The sequence below is a fragment of the Aythya marila genome, assembly GCF_965140915.1.
Source record: "Aythya marila genome assembly, chromosome: 3".
Taxonomy (NCBI): domain Eukaryota; kingdom Metazoa; phylum Chordata; class Aves; order Anseriformes; family Anatidae; genus Aythya; species Aythya marila.
The window spans coordinates 59,423,995-59,440,732 of NC_139044.1; the positions used below are offsets into that span (position 1 = coordinate 59,423,995).

The following is a 16,738-nucleotide window of genomic DNA, read 5'->3' on the forward strand; positions in this document are numbered from 1 at the left end:
ATCAGACTGTGTCTTTCAAAAAGCTTTGCCTGTCTGCTCTGGTCAGCTCTTTCAGCCAGCCCATCTGTGGTGTCAGTTCTCTTGATACCACTAAAGAATCCATGAAGGGACAGGAAAAAAAAGAAAAGATTATCTGAAATAAAACAGATCCTTTACAGTCCATTTACAGTCACACCCACTCATTTAATCATTCCAGAGATAGCACAACAAGCTTCTTAAACTACAAAACTCACTGTAAGGAAACCACAGAACAGTGGAAAATTGGTCACTCCTCAGTTAGTCAAGTCTCGGTCTGTGTGCTCACTGCGTATTTTCTACAAGCAAGAGATACTGAAATACTAGGAAAAGGCATTCTATTGCAGACATACAAGAATCAGTGATATACTATAGCATTAAAGAAATTTCAGACAATTTTAGGACAGCTTGATACTTTTATGAGAGGTGAATTACTGTAGAATCGTATACAGAATGAGCCGTTCTTGGGACAACTTGACGTTCTGCAATCCATCAGTAACCGAGCTTCATAAACCTCTCACTGTACATGGACACTGATGTAATCATAGAACTCTAATAAAAGCACTGACACTCCAAAAAAAAAAAAAATGTTTTGAGCCACAAACTCTTTTTTTTTTCTACCTTAATCTATCCCTTTACGACTAATAAAAAACACATGAACAATTTCTGGAAGTTGCTTTTCAGCTTTCATTATCTCAAATGATAAGCAGCAAATTCTTACCTAGGAGGAGGCTTCTGCAAAAGCTGTAAACTGTTGAGAGAGACTCTAGATACATGTGCGAAATAAAAGCTATCAATATTTTTTGACAAACAAAGCTTTGCCTAGCACGCTAGGGATAAGTATGATTTCCTCTACCTGTACCTTCCCAAATATTTTCTGAGATGAACTCCCAGTCAAATTGCTGTGTGACCTTATTTTCAATGTTCTTCATGCATTTTTACAACACTCACGCTTCAGCAGTATTTAACATTATCACTCCCAGCAGTCAAGGTTGTTTGTATAACATGTTATTTGCCGAGAACCTGTTACTTGAAAGGAAGACCTCTCCTGCCTGCACAGCAGATATGTAGGTGGAGAAAAGGAGCCTTGCTGAGAGAGAGTGGCAGGCGCCAATAAATATTGCAGTAAGAACAGAGCTGAAAATGCATGGGGCATCCTTCACCAAGGAATGACAGCACACTAGTCCTCTGCATATAGTTCCAACTAATTTGCTGCAGGACTGCTCATAAAGATCCCGTAACTGCCGTGAACCTAGCTGCAGGCAGATCTACCCCAGACTCATGCTATCATGCACAGGACACACATGTTTCTAGCGCTGTTTAATAGCTGAAGTAAGATGCAAAGGCTGCATCAATACAGCACTTCAAAGGCAACCCTCAAAGATCAGTGGAATAGGGCTCTGCGAGGAGAAACGCCAAGAGCCACACTATAAATAGCGTGTCTGGATATACCTAACCATGTCTTAACTTCACAGTGCCTTATGAGCTGCTGAATGTCCTTAAGTGACACAATCTAACATACCGAGCTGGTTGGAAAAAAGTACCTGGAGCCAAACTGTTAATAATTAACTCCCAAGGCTCCACAGGTGTCCCTGGTCCTGTTCGATTTTATATCTCAGACACTATCCTAGAGATGCTTCTTTCATTCACAGACAACACAAAGCTCAGAACGATGTTGTAGTCCCTTGGAGCAGACTATAGGCTCCAAAACCTTGGCAGTATTTCAAAGGCATGTGTGTATGCAGAAACAAGCAAATGAAGTATTATTATTGGAATGTGGTGTCTAAAACACCTATGAAACTTGCACTATTCAAGAAATCAGATGTTTTGTTCAGAATTCTTGAAATAAATAATTGAGAACTAAACATAAACACACTGCATTAAGTAGGTTGCACTGTTTCTTGGCATTTTTTTCCTCTGATGTGTTTACACTGCTGTTCGATACAGAAAGACCTCACCCTCATTGCACATACAGGCACCACTCCAAGTCAACTGATAAATGAGTTAGTGGAATCAGATTCAAGTACTTATGTCCTTTTTATTGTGCTCTACTAGAAAAATAAGACTGGGAAAACAATACTAAAGCAACAGTAACTTTGGTTTCTGCACCTCAGAAGGAAAAAAATACAAAGCCATATACCAACCAATATCAAACCAGAACCACCAGCTCTCCTCTCCCCACAACATACATATGAAAGAGTTTTTCTAGAGAATTAGAGGAAACTAGAGATGCACATCATATCAGTTTTAAAACAAACAAACAAAAAACAAAAAAATAAAAGAGGGTTTGAATATTTTTGCTCTTTTGCCCAAATCCTTTATTTCTGTAAGAGCAGATTTGGGAGCTGTGATCACCTCACAGAAAAAAATAAAAAGAAATAAATAAAACTAAACCTTCCCTCATTTTCAACTGTGCGCAGGTCCAAGTCTTTTTTTCTTTTCTTTTTTTTTTTTTTTAAAAATAATTGGTCTACCTAACACTCTAATATATTTGAGTCACAAAAAAATCCACATCCACCACGTATTTTAAATATTTACTTAGTTTTATGCTTCAGTTTACTTCTACACAACATAGCAGTACCACAACAGCAACATATCAGACAAAAAATATTTAATTAAGCCTGCAGACATTAAAATCAATACTGTGCAAATGAAAATACATTGCTGCTAACTCATATGAACCAGTGCCGTTCAGCTGCATACCCACATCTAACGTGACAGTTAAATACATCCTTTTGAGTTAACATTACAGGAAATAAAACAGCAGTTTTAATCACACTATTTAATTTAGATACACTTTTTTACTGTGTTCAGATTCAAAACCCATATTTTCTTCATTCCCAGTAACTTTTAACCTTAGACAGTTACACTAAAAGTAAAGTTCAACTTCCCTAGACAGTCAGTGTAAGCTGAGAAAACTATCTTGGAAAGAAGAACTGTTTTCCACAGAGGAAACTTGAAGTAGTTACCTAGTCATCTGCTCTAGGCAACATGCTCTGTGGTTTCTGCTTGAGCACAGGGCTGGACCAGATGACCTCCAGAGGTCCCTGCTGACCTCAACCATCCTATTATTCTGTGATCTAAAAGCTACAGGCAATTGCAACACTGAAGTAGACCGAATCCAACAAAATAAATCCATTGTATTTATTTATTTATTTTAAACCTTCACGCACTGGTTATACAACTGAAAACTGCCCAAATTTTGTCCTTCATAAAGCACTGTGGGCTACCACTCGCAGTGCAAAATGTGCTACAGCACTAAACAAGAGGGTTCCTGCTCCAGCACATGATCTTAGGTAAAAGGATGAATTCACATAGTTCATAACAACTTGTACATAAACTTGTATGGACATCTGCAGATTTCTTCTGCCTTTTAAAACACTTAACTAGAGCAGTTACCACAAAAAGATGACATCATGAACAGGGAACCTGATGTTCTTATGCTTACTTTTAAAAAAACAAGAAAAAAAGTTAACATGAATTAAAGAGTTTAATCAGGAGAAATATTAAGGATGGAGCAAGTTTGCAAATATTTTGTCAATAGACCAAGCTCTAAGTACACCATGAGTTAATATGGGGAAAAATGAATAAATAAAAAAGCATGTTACTCCTCTGTGTAAGGGAAACAACTTCTATTTGTGTCATCTTCCAAAGTATCAATATGCCTGCAAGTACAACATAACTCTTTTGCCTGTGTGTTAAAATTTTTGTACCAAAATTTAACCACCAGATTCTCTTTGGCTAAATCTGTTATTTCTCTGGCATTTTGTTTCAAAAAATAAATAAATGTATGCGTTCAAAAGGTATGTACACCTGTGTGATTAATAGATTGTCCAAAGAACTTCAAAGAAATATTGCTCACCTAAAAAGCAAAACGAAACAAAGATTAGGACCTGAGGCCAGAAAAGGCTATACTTACTCTTTATTCCTGCTCTTAATGCATGGCTGGTAAAGAACTTTGACAGCATTCCAGGTCCCCACTGCTCCAGAGTTAGGCAGGAAAGTATCTCCAAACAGCGTAAAAACACTGTGGGAGGAGGAACTTCCTAAAGACTCCACCAGCAATGTGTCAGAATTTAAAAGCCATATCTGTAAATGAAGAAATAATTTATTTTACTTAGGATCAGAGTAAAGGAAGAAATTGAAATTGATGTCATCCTAACTCTGATGTGCCATGAACAGCTGATATGAAAGCCACATTCTGACAGTTCCTAAGAAAGCGTTAACAAACATGCTGACATTTTACTTTCACTATTACTTATCACAGCCTGCTCAGCCTCTGGAGAAGAAAAACAGGAGTTAATAAAACCGACGCCTGATACATCACAGTCACTAATAAGATTTATTTATTTATTTTAAGGAATTAGTAGAGCATATGGTGTTGAATGACTGAGTGCTTAAGACAGGAAATTGAAAGGCTGCCCACTGGAAGTGCCAACAAGTAAGGATTTTTAGAAAACATATAGTTATGACCAGGTAGGACTAAGACATGCAAAGAAAAAGATAGCAATTAATGTGGTCTAAAAGTAAAGCTGGAATGTACAGAAGGCTGTAACAGAGCCTCACCTGGAAAATAAAATTTAATGAAATATGATCAGGGGAGTGGTGTTCTTCACCAGTAGTTGCTCACAGCAGTTCATGGGAAATTTACTGGGGAGAATTTTGAGAAATCTGAACTATTTGCATCACTTTATTGATTTCATCTAACATTTGTGTGATTGTGTATTAGTGTTCCAAGCTGGATTCAGGGCTTTGATGCTAAGCACTGCACAAAAAAAGTCAGGCTTCTCCTTTATTCATAGCCCAGAGTAGCGAAGTGATCTGAGTTACCAATGGAAATTAATTTTTACAAGTCCTGAGCCAATATAAAATGCTTGTGTATGAAATATTTATCACAGAAAACAGATTTTACGCAGTGCTGCTCACTAGACCATAATCTTTTGTTTCTCGTGACCTAATCAACTTCAAGTAAAACAAGTTGCCTGATGCCAGGTAACAGACATATGACATTCCCCATGAAGGGAAAAAGCCACTGTTTAACAGGACACACAGTACATGTCATACATGTCACAGTTTATCAGAGCCCAAGGCTCAGCACAGCACAGTGAAAGCTCTGTGAACAAGGAAAGAGATGTAGAGATAAAGATGTTTTGGAGGGAATAACCACTTGAGCATATGCACCCGAACGATGACAAGCAACTGCACTTAGCTTAGCGAGTGGCTGTTTTGATTTTGTTCTGGTAATTCACAGAACACATTCACAGCCTGAACTGCAAAATGTACCTCACTAGCTAGGGCCATTACACACGGTGCTTTAAGCTGAGTGTTGAAGATGTGTTGGAAAAAATGTTGATGAAACAGACATGTCCTATACACATGGGTCAGTACCACCACCTCACTTAGCTTTAATTAAACCAAGTTCCTTAATTTTGAAATTGTTAACAGCTTCCTTTGAAGGAGCCTCCTGGGATGCTTTTCAGAAGGTGACTGTCCTTAAAACGAGTCTAGGGAACAATGTAGTTACAGCTGTCAAAATTTTTCTGTAGCTTGCTTTAGAGAAAGCAATTAATCCATTTAATTGTATTCAAGCCATCCGATTTTGTATGTATGAAGTCATCCTGAAAGTACTTAGTCACTAGTGGCGTTCCCCAGGGCTCGGTGCTGGGGCCGGTCCTCTTTAATATCTTCATCGATGATCTGGACGAGGGCATCGAGTGCACCCTCAGTAAGTTCGCAGATGACACCAAGTTAGGTGCGTGTGTCGATCTGCTTGAGGGTAGGAAAGCTCTGCAGGAGGATCTGGATAGGCTGCACCGATGGGCTGAGGTCAACTGCATGAAGTTCAACAAGGCCAAGTGCCGGGTCCTGCACCTGGGGCGCAATAACCCCAAGCAGAGCTACAGACTGGGAGAGGAATGGTTGGAAAGCTGCCAGGCAGAGAAGGACCTGGGAGTGATGGTGGATAGTCGGCTGAATATGAGCCAGCAGTGTGCTCAGGTGGCCAAGAAGGCCAACGGCATCCTGGCTTGTATCAGGAACAGTGTGACCAGCAGGGCTAGGGAAGTGATCGTCCCCCTGTACTCAGCTCTGGTGAGGCCGCACCTCGAGTACTGTGTTCAGTTTTGGGCCCCTCGCTACAAGAAGGACATCGAGGTGCTCGAGCGGGTGCAGAGAAGGGCGACAAAGCTGGTGAGGGGCCTGGAGAACAAGTCCTACGAGGAGCGGCTGAGGGAGCTGGGCTTGTTCAGCCTGGAGAAGAGGAGGCTCAGGGGCGACCTTATCGCTCTCTATAGGTACCTCAAGGGAGGCTGTAGCGAGGTGGGGGTTGGCCTGTTCTCCCACGTGCCTGGTGACAGGACGAGGGGGAATGGGCTTAAATTGAGCCAGGGGAGTTTTAGGTTGGATGTTAGGAAGAACTTCTTCACTGAAAGGGTTGTGAGGCACTGGAACAGGCTGCCCAGGGAAGTGGTGGAGTCACCATCCCTGGAAGTCTTCAAAAGACGTTTAGATGTAGAGCTTAGGGATATGGTTTAGTGGAGGGCTGTTAGCGTTAGGTCAGAGGTTGGACTCGATGACCTTGAGGTCTCTTCCAACCTAGAAAATTCTGTGATTCTGTGATACTTCCCATATCACAAGTGTTGATATGTAACTTTTGACAGTAGCATTCTAACGCTTGTTCGGAGTATGTCCTTGTCTGAACTGCAGTCTAACAGACCTTTATTAGTAATTTAGGTACTCGTTATCTCACATCTTGATTGCTTCAATGACCTCTTCTCCAGACTTGGCAAATACAAACTTGTTCTGCTCAGGCCCTCTAAGACATGGTCCATGAATCTGTGTCTGACAGACAGGTCTTTCAATTTTGTCATATTTATTTTCTTGGATTATCTTCCCACTCCTTTCCCTCTCACTGCTGAATTTGACTCCAAAAAACAACTTTGATTCATTACTGAAAGACAGGAGTTAGTATTTAGCTACTCCAAACTTTACCACAACATTTTATATTTTGTGCCTATACGTGGTTAAAAGAAAATATCTCTGGATATACCAAGTACTAAAGTAATTCCAGACTCAAATTCCCATCCATCTTAGAAGTTTGAGGAATTATCTGTTATTAGCTAAATATAAACCTTAACCAAGTTTAACAGCATTAGAACATCATGTATAATTGGCTATTATTTTTTGCTCTTCACTTTGCAATGTAATTTAATGACTACATTAGTAGTTCTTGCTGACCTAAGAAAGTATTTGTGAAAGATGCTAGAAAATTTGATGAACTTGTAGTGATTACAGATAAGAAACACTGGAGCAAGAAAAATGAGATACATACTACAAAGTCAAAATTAAAGCTTTTTATATTTTTCTGAGTAGAAAACATTGTTATTTCTGTGTGTCCTGATTTTTGGCTGGGACAGAGTACCTGTTTTGCTGCTGTGTTTTGGATTTAGGATGAAAATAATGCTGATAACACACCAATGTTTTAATTGCTGCAGAGCAGTGCTTGCACAGAGCCAAGAATTTTCCTGCTCCTTGTGCTGCCCCACCAGCAAGGAGGCTTGGGGTGCACCAGGAGCTGTGAGGGGACACGGCCAGGGCAGGGGGCCCAGGCTGGCCAAAAGGATGGCCCACACCTGGTGGTGTCCTGCTCAGCAGCAAAAGCTGGGGGAAAGAAGGAGTGGTGGAGCACTTGTGTTGGAGTGATGGCATTTGTTTTCCCAAGAAACCATTACCCGTGATGAACCCTGCTTTCCTGGAAGTGGCTGAACATGTGCTGGCCACTGGGAAGTATTAAACAGATTCCCTATTTTGCCTTGCTTGTGAACACAGCTTTTGCTTTACCTCCAAACTGCCTTTATCTCAACCAACGAGCTTTCTCACCTGTAGCTTTCTGATTTCTCTTCCCCAAGCCACTAGGGGAGAGTGAGCAAGCTGCTGGATAGAGCATAGCTGCCTGCCAGAGTTAAACCACAACACTGTGCTGTTTGTGGTTCATCTGCGGTATTTTCACTACTCTACACATCAGAAAGTTTCTGCATGTACATTTGCTTACATTTAAAAAAAAAAAAAAAAAAAAAAAAAGGAAAGCTTCTTATATGAACTTTATATGAACTGAACTGTCCAGAACTACTTCAACACAAGAAATTGAATTAATTCTTCTTCACACATACAATCATGAACAGCATAAATAACGTGTTTTATGAGATGAAATTCATACGTTAATTTTTTTTTAAGATAAAAAACTTACCAGAATATAGATCTTTCCATCATCCCCTTTTATGGTGAATCTAAATGTGCTTTTAGCAGATGACAATTCCATAAGACACTGAGCAACCATGCTCTGTACAAACTGAGACCTGTTTAAGAATTAAGCACATATTATTTGTTTTAATAACAATTACATTGTCGAAGTCATTCATACCAACGCAGTGCAAGTATATGAGAAACTCCATATTGTAAATTCCACCACATCCCGTAATCACTTTTTATAGAGAAATGTAGCTTCTTTATCTTTGTCTCTCCCCCAGCCAGAGCACTTATTTCCTGCAACACAATCTTTTAATAGATTTTTTTAAACAGATCAGCAGACTAAATTGCTCCAAATCCTTTACTTTGACTGACAACAAATGTCAAATGCTGAGTAAAAGCTTTTCCCTATTATATCTTACACATGCAAACACAGCAAAGTTCAGAACAATGCACATATTTTGAATATAATTCACAAAAGACCCGTGACTAATGCATAATAGAAGACAGCTAGATCAAATTCTGTACCATCTTAGTCTTAACTTCAAATTGAATTACTTGAAAATTCAAAAACCCCACAATTAAACACTGCAAGTTTTACTTAACTTTATGTCATGTAGCCTTCCATTTCCATAACTTGACACCACATGCCATGAAAACTTAAAATGCTTGTGGTTTTTTTTTTTTAGCTATTTATTTTGGATTATTGTCAGAATAGAGGGACACTGCAACAAACTGTGTACAATCTCTCTTGATGTTATAAACATTCAAACAGAAAAACAATTATATGAGTGAATACAGGCTGCAGTATCTTTCAAATGCTTAAGTCTGTGAATATGTAAAACTTGATAGCACTTCTTTATTATACTTAATTAGTGAATTAACTGAATTTTCCTACATTTCTAGCATCCTTTCCAAAATGTAAAGCTAAGCAAGTTATCTGATTTTTTTTTTTTTTACCTTGGTATTGTGCTGAAACTTTCCTCCGATGGTTGTACAATCACCTCTGTGACATAGTATTTAATAGTATCTGAAACGACAAACACGTTTAAGTACAACAGAAAAACAAACTTTTTAAAATTAAGCTGTAAATCACTGTATCACTATACTATAATTTTTCGTTCAGCATTCAATTAAGAGGTTCAGCAGGTGATCAAATTCCTGCTTTGGTATGTGGGAGGAGAAGCAACCATGAACAGAAAACATACATTACACCAAAAGAAAACTGCTCTGAGCTAATTACATGATCAGCAATTCGTCATTCATATTGATCCCTGTTTAACACTAGGAACAATCAACTTGAAACAAAGTAAGCAACAGCCAAACCACTTGGACTGAAATGTTTTATGTATTAATGCTTGCTGGTGCCAATTAACTCTTGCCCAGTATGCACTGCTACGAAGCCAAACCTGAAAGATGAAAGAACTTTCCTAAAGTACTGAGATCAGCATAGCTTACGTAAGTATTTTAGTACCCTCTGCTGCTCAGTAATGCTGCAGTGAATCACAAGAGACAGTTTTAATAACACACAGCACACACAAGGGAATAATTTTCTTCTTTGCTCAAAGAGTAGAATAGAACCTCTTCCCCAAAATTGCACTAACTTAACAGTAATATACAAACCATACATTCCAAATTTCAATGCAAGTGTTCCCCAAAAGCTCCACTAAGACATCCTTTTAGTACTAAATGGAAGAGGTTCAGAATTTAGTTCAGAATTTAATCTTCATCGATAAAGTCGGGTCAAAGATTATCACACTGAAGCTCTGGGTCCAGGCTAAAACACCGCCTAACCGGAGAGCAAGCAGAACAGGTCAAGTATGCAGAATAATAAATTCATTCCACTAAGCCTTAACATGTGAACATCAAAAAAGGATTCATCAATTCCATAAATTTTAAGGGTAAAGGGGATTGACCTATTTGACCTCTGTCTGCACACACCATTAAAACCGGATGAAAGCAAGCTTTTCAGAAAGACACTTAATCCTATTACACAGATTCCAAAGGCTTGGCAGTCCCACCCCTTGTCCAGATAAGTATTATACTTTTTTAATTATCCTCACTGTTAGGAAATTATATGTTACCTCAAAGCTTAATACTAGTCTGCTCCATGCTGTGCCTAGATCTAAGAGACAGGAGAAAAAGAAGCCAGGCCGGTCATACTAGCTCTCCAGCTATTATCTTGAGCAAGGAATTGGTTCCGTTGCTGAATGGGCTTTGGAAATTGAGGGGATGTTTGCTTGCAGAGAGGTAGAAGGTAGGAATTCCCAAAAAAAAAAAAAAAAAAAAAAAAAAAAAAAAGCCTACGAGCATGTAGCAATAGTTGGGTGATCTGGGCAAAGCCAGGGCTGGCTTCCACAGCTACACCATCTCAATCCAGTTTCATCTGCAAGGCACTGATATCTTTGCTTATAAGAAAGCACCAAAGCATGACAGTCAAACCTGCTCTCTAGTCTCTTCTCATAGAAATGCTTCTGTCTAGATTTCGCTATACATCTCTGATTAATTTGTGCCTGTTCTTTGAACTCTCTGTAAATTTCCTAAACTACCAATGAAACATGCTCGAAACAACTGACAAGCTATCTAAGTTCAGCAATGCACAAAGTCCAGGACAATTCCTTTGCATGTCTACACGCTATTTCCCTTTTCCCATTTCCTGCAATCACATCAACTACTGGTTGCTAAAGGCTTAGGTGAAGGCATTTATTCACGACAATCTGTAAAGCTCTTTTCCAGCCCCTGTTTTTGCAGTATTACAGTTTGGTTTGTGGGGTTTCCAACACATTACCTTAAAAGTGGTTTTCTTAAAGCCTGTACTTTTTAGATCTCTGTACAGGATAATCGGAACCTTCTGTAACCGTCTTCTGTCGCCCTCCTGACTTATTTCTGAAACAGGCTTTGCATTTTCTTTAGTTTTTATATTCTCTGAACTGAGCTGTACTCACACTGTTGCAGTAGAGCAGACAGAGAATGAAAGAAAGAACCCTGCTAGTAACAGCCTTATCATTGCTTCTCTCCTGTTAATAACTGCATTTTAAAGACCATCAGAGACTTATCTTTAGACTACTTCAGGTAAGCCCTAATAACTCTATATAATGACAGCTTTTAAACCAATAATCTCATAATTTCATCATTAGTTGATGAGAAATATTACATGTTTCTTTGATAAGATTTCCTTTCCATGAAACCAGACTGGCTGTTAGTAATGGTATCTTTAGCTTCTAGTTCTTTGCTGACCAAGTTCTGAATTAACCTTCCCATTATTCAGTGGGAACGATAGCAAAATAAACAACCTGTAACTTTTGAGGTCTCCTTTATTACTGGGTTTCCTAATAAACTGGAATCTTTCTTCCTGTCTTCCAAAGCTTTGCAACTAATATGCCAGAGAAACTAGGATGAGGAAAATCTCCATGGTAAATCATTTTCAAGGTCTAACAGTGAAAGCAATCTCATCTATTCCAGAAGAGAATAACACAAACACACAGGAATCAGCCCTGCATTTTTCTGTTAAACTGTTTTTCTCCAGTGCTTTTAACCTTCAGTGCTCATTGGCTGAAGCAGTCAAGTCCAGTTTAGTCCGTACATGCCATACCTGATGATATTGTTTCTCCCAGCATGGTCTTGCAGCGCTTACAAAATACTCTGGTATTTTCTTTTGATTTCTGTAGGATAAAGAAATGTCATTTAAATGTTGCTCAGTTATTCTGAAAAAGGAACGAAAAAGAAACTTTAACATACTCTCCAGAGTATATAGTTTACATTGTACTTTAGTTTGCTATCTTTAAATTTACGTATACAAAGATGTGCATTGACTATTACAGCCTTCTACATGCTTGCAAGTTTCACATTAATCTTAAAATCTGGCAATATTACTGATCACACAGCACAGCCTTTAATAGATAACAGGAGAATCTCATAATACCAAGTGACAAAGTGATGAAGTAAATTCAACTTTGATAAGGGCAAAATAATGCATACAAGAAATATTGCTAAATATATACACAAAATATTATGCTGTAATGTGACTAACACCACTCAGGAAAAAGTTCTAGTCACTGTGGACAGGTTTATAGGAATCCCACTTCAGCAAAAAGCAGAAAAGGTCCCCAGAGTATGCAGAGTTACTAGGAAAGAATTAAAGAACATAACATACGATATTCCAGAAAGGTGTGATGGATTCACTTCTCAAACAATCCCTCTCCTTCAATTCAAGTCAAAAATGTACTGAAAACAATTAATTGTAAGAAGTACAGAACAGTTCCCATATGTGGGCTGAATGCACATAATAGGAGAAAGCATGAAAGGCAGAAAACTGAGTGTCATCACTGAGATGTATAAAGCCACAAACATTGAGGAAAAGCTGAACAGTGGAAAGTTATCTAATAGTCATTAACTCATGTTGTGAAATTATAATCTGGTTTGAATCAAACAATAAGAAGGGACAAGGCACAATAAGGCACAACATAGCTCAGTCCTCACCACAGGAAAATATTTTTTATGCTACAAGTATACATATGTTCAAAAAAAGTCTTCAAAAACTCTGAGAACAATATTCATCAAGAATACAAAAATACAAAAATCATGGATAATAACACCTCATTAGACAATTCTCTACACCTGCAGAAACAACCCTCAATACATGCTGTACTGTTACACATCTATTACTGCCCATTGAAAAAGATTTCATTTCTGGATCAACCTGTGATCTGACCTAGTAACACTCCTATTAATTCCAGTGTTCATACTTAAATTCAGTATCAGGAGAAAGATACAAGCACAATTCCTGCTTTAACACAAAGCAGGAACTCCAGAACTGGTTCTGTGTTGGGTTATTAACCTGGCTGTACTTCGGTATGGCTGTGGTCTGGAAGCAACACATTCAAGCAAACACAATGATGTTCCTGACTTAATAAACCCTTCTGAAACTTAAAATCCCGGGAACATAATAAGAAGACAAACCAGATTTTAACTTGTGGTCTTTGTATAAACAACTTTATAGTGCATAAACATACCCATATGTAGTTAACTATTAATCTTATAGGCTTGATAAAGTCCAGACAAATCACTATCAACTTAAAAAATCATACAGCAATGTAAGTCTACAAAAATACCTAATTTTAGCATAAATTAAACTAGTTTAGGGGAAGAACTCTGCATTTGCCTTTTTCTGTGACCTGTGCAAAAGAGAGCCACAGTTCTCATAGATTCACAAAATCATCTAGGTTGGAAGAGACCTCCAAGATTACTGAGTCCAACCTCTGACCTAACACTAACAAGTCCTCCACTAAACCATATCCCTAAGCTCTACATCTAAACGTCTTTTAAAGACTTTCAGGGATGGTGACTCCACCACTTTCCTGGGCAGCCTGTTCCAGTGTCTAACAACCCTTTCGGTAAAGAAGTTCTTCCTAACATCCAACCTAAAACTCCCCTGGCTCAACTTAAGCCCATTCCCCCTCGTCCTGTCACCAGGCACGTGGGAGAACAGGCCAACCCCCACCTCGCTACAGCCTCCCTTGAGGTACCTATAGAGAGCGATAAGGTCGCCCCTGAGCCTCCTCTTCTCCAGGCTGAACAAGCCCAGCTCCCTCAGCCGTTCCTCGTAGGACTTGTTCTCCAGGCTCCTCACCAGCTTCGTCGCCCTTCTCTAGACCCGCTCAAGCACCTCGATGTCCTTCTTGTAGCGAGGGGCCCAAAACTGAACACAGTACTCGAGCTGCAGCCTCACCAGAGCCAAGTACAGGGGACGATCATTTCCCTAGCCCTTTGGCCACACTGTTTCTTATACAAGCCAGGAGGCTGTTGGGCCTTCTTGGCAACCTGAGCACACTGCTGGCTCAAAATTTGAGCTGTCTCCTTCGAGCCGGAATCGAACCAGCGACCTAAGGATTCCTGCAGGCAGCACCTCTACAGTCCTTCGCTCTACCAGCTGAGCTATCGAAGGGACCTGCCTGCTGATTTGAGTGAATACATGTGCACTTCCTGGGGAGTACAGATTTTACTCACCACCACCATCATACTCTTCAATATTCAATTTTTAAAATGTGATGCCAGATAGCTCTGTTGGACTAACATCCAGAACACAAAGTGGTGCCCTGTGACCTATCACATCACAAAATAATAATAATAATAATAAAGAGCTACATAAAATATATGCAATAGTCCTAGGGACACTTTTCATCGTACAAAGGCAAGTTTTGAGGTGTGTCCACTACAGGTTGTCTTCAGAACCTGGATCAGTGACTTTCAGACTATACAGGCTTCCAAGTTCAATTACCCATGTCAACACTGAATAATGCATCATTATTTAATCAATTCCAATTCAGGGGCCTTGGGGGACACGTGGTCTGTGATTAGAGCAGCGATGCTCTGTGGAGAGGTGTCAGTACTTCCTGCCTTAGTGAGAGTGGAGAGGTATACAAAGGAGACAGATGACTTATACTCACCAATCTGGCTCATTAAGTTATGCTTAGTCTAACAGTACACATTAAAATAGCAAAAGACAGCAAAAAAAAAACAAAATAAACCAGACAATGGTAGCTAACCAAACATGGGTTATTATTAATTAGGGCGACGAAGCTGGTGAGGGGCCTGGAGAACAAGTCCTACGAGGAGCGGCTGAGGGAGCTGGGCTTGTTCAGCCTGGAGAAGAGGAGGCTCAGGGGCGACCTTATCGCTCTTTTTAGGTACCTCAAGGGAGGCTGTAGCGAGGTGGGGGTTGGCCTGTTCTCCCACGTGCCTGGTGACAGGACGAGGGGGAATGGGTTTAAGTTGAGCCAGGGGAGTTTTAGGCTAGATGTTAGGAAGAACTTCTTCACTGAAAGGGTTGTGAGGCACTGGAACAGGCTGCCCAGGGAAGTGGTGGAGTCACCATCCCTGGAAGTCTTCAAAAGACGTTTAGATGTAGAGCTTAGGGATATGGTTTAGTGGAGGGCTGTTAGCGTTAGGTTGAAGGTTGGACTCGATGACCTTGAGGTCTCTTCCAACCTAGAAATTCTGTGATTCTGTGATTCTGTGATGAGATGGTACAGAACAAAGGGCAAATATAATTTCTGAATGCATGAGCAGCTGAATTGCTGATAAGGGTAATAATAGAATATAACTACCCAGAATTAGCAATGTGATTATTTCCATAATGTATCTGAGTGTTAAAAAGTTGGAAAACAGTTTGGAAAACTCTTACAAAAATATTTTCCGGAAAATAAATATATATTAGAAAGGAAAAGAGATACAGAATTGCAATTCTTAGTATGTTTAATTTAATAAGAAGGCAGCAAAGAGTCACGATGATTAATCACTGAAACAGCTTATCAAGGAAAATGATAAAGTTTCCATCATTTGAAGTACTAATCAGTACTGGACATCTTTCTCAGAGTCATGCTATAGGTCAATCAGAAATGAAGGATTTGATGCTAGTAATGCCTATCAAGAGTTCTCTAACTTGTACTATGCAAATGCCAAAATGAACAGGAAGAACTGCTGTAGCTCCATAAAGAATAAGAAGTGGCTCACAGAATCTGAACTTGTGATCAGAAAGTCCTGATTCTCTGCTCTCTCTCTCTCAAACTAAGTACATTGTGATGGCAAATTTCCCATCCCCACAAAACAGGAATCAAAGTAAAAGCTCAAGGGAGAGCCCTACAGCCTCTGTGAAGGCTTCAGAGAGCTACATCTTCCCTTGTTACAGAGATCAGAAAAAAACATCTGGTTCATATATATACAGTTATCCCATTTCCTGCCCTCAAACATATGCAGTAAAATTACTTGCTTAATGGGAAGAGCAAGGATAAAGAAACTTTTTTTGTAAAAACCAGTATTTGAGGATGATACAAATACTGCACAGTGTGTATATACAGTACTTTGAAAGCTACAACTTCAATGTTTTTTTCTGACTACAGTTACAGGTGCTAGCTGGGAACTGGGCAGTACTGTACCTATAAAACACCACTAACTCATTGTATCATACTTCAACAGAAAACGTGACACTTTTAGCCAGACTAATTAAGTCAATACATCTATTTGACAACTTACAGCTGCTGGCAATCTGCAGATGGAGGTGGATCACCAGCCTAGTATTTTCTGTTTCTGTTCCTAAGGATCCCTATGGCATCAGGGAAAATATTTTCCCCAAAAGATACTATTAGGATGCTGCAGAACCATGTGACATTTAAAAACTATGTTACATTGGAAGACTAATAGATGTGAGAAATATGTTTGCAATGGAAGGATGCTGTCTTGGTCCCACAGGAGGCTGCAAGAGTTTGTTTAAGCTTCTCTGGTATATTCCTGCTATTTTGGTCAGTTGCAAACACTTTCCAAAGAACTGCAATGCAATTAAAAAAGAACTTTCGTACTGGGGTAGACTGCAACAATATTCTCTAAAATGAGAACATTTATGCCAATAGCAATCTATCTTGCCTGTAACTTTCTATTACTCTCATATAATGGAAGAATTTTCTGTTTCAGTATGAGTGTTTTT

General features: G+C 39.3%; 1 protein-coding gene across 1 annotated transcript in view; it reads right to left on the reverse strand.

Annotated features, from left to right (window-relative positions):
* Window positions 1-16,738, reverse strand: part of UBE3D (ubiquitin protein ligase E3D) — an 83,257-nt gene that overhangs the window by 57,099 nt on the left and 9,420 nt on the right. The window contains exons 5-8 of the mRNA XM_082755680.1: window positions 11,852-11,921; window positions 9,220-9,289; window positions 8,261-8,369; window positions 3,935-4,104 (exon numbers count right to left, since the gene is read on the reverse strand). Coding sequence (XP_082611806.1) covers window positions 3,935-4,104; window positions 8,261-8,369; window positions 9,220-9,289; window positions 11,852-11,921 — 419 coding nt within the window. The remainder of the gene's footprint in view (window positions 1-3,934; window positions 4,105-8,260; window positions 8,370-9,219; window positions 9,290-11,851; window positions 11,922-16,738) is intronic.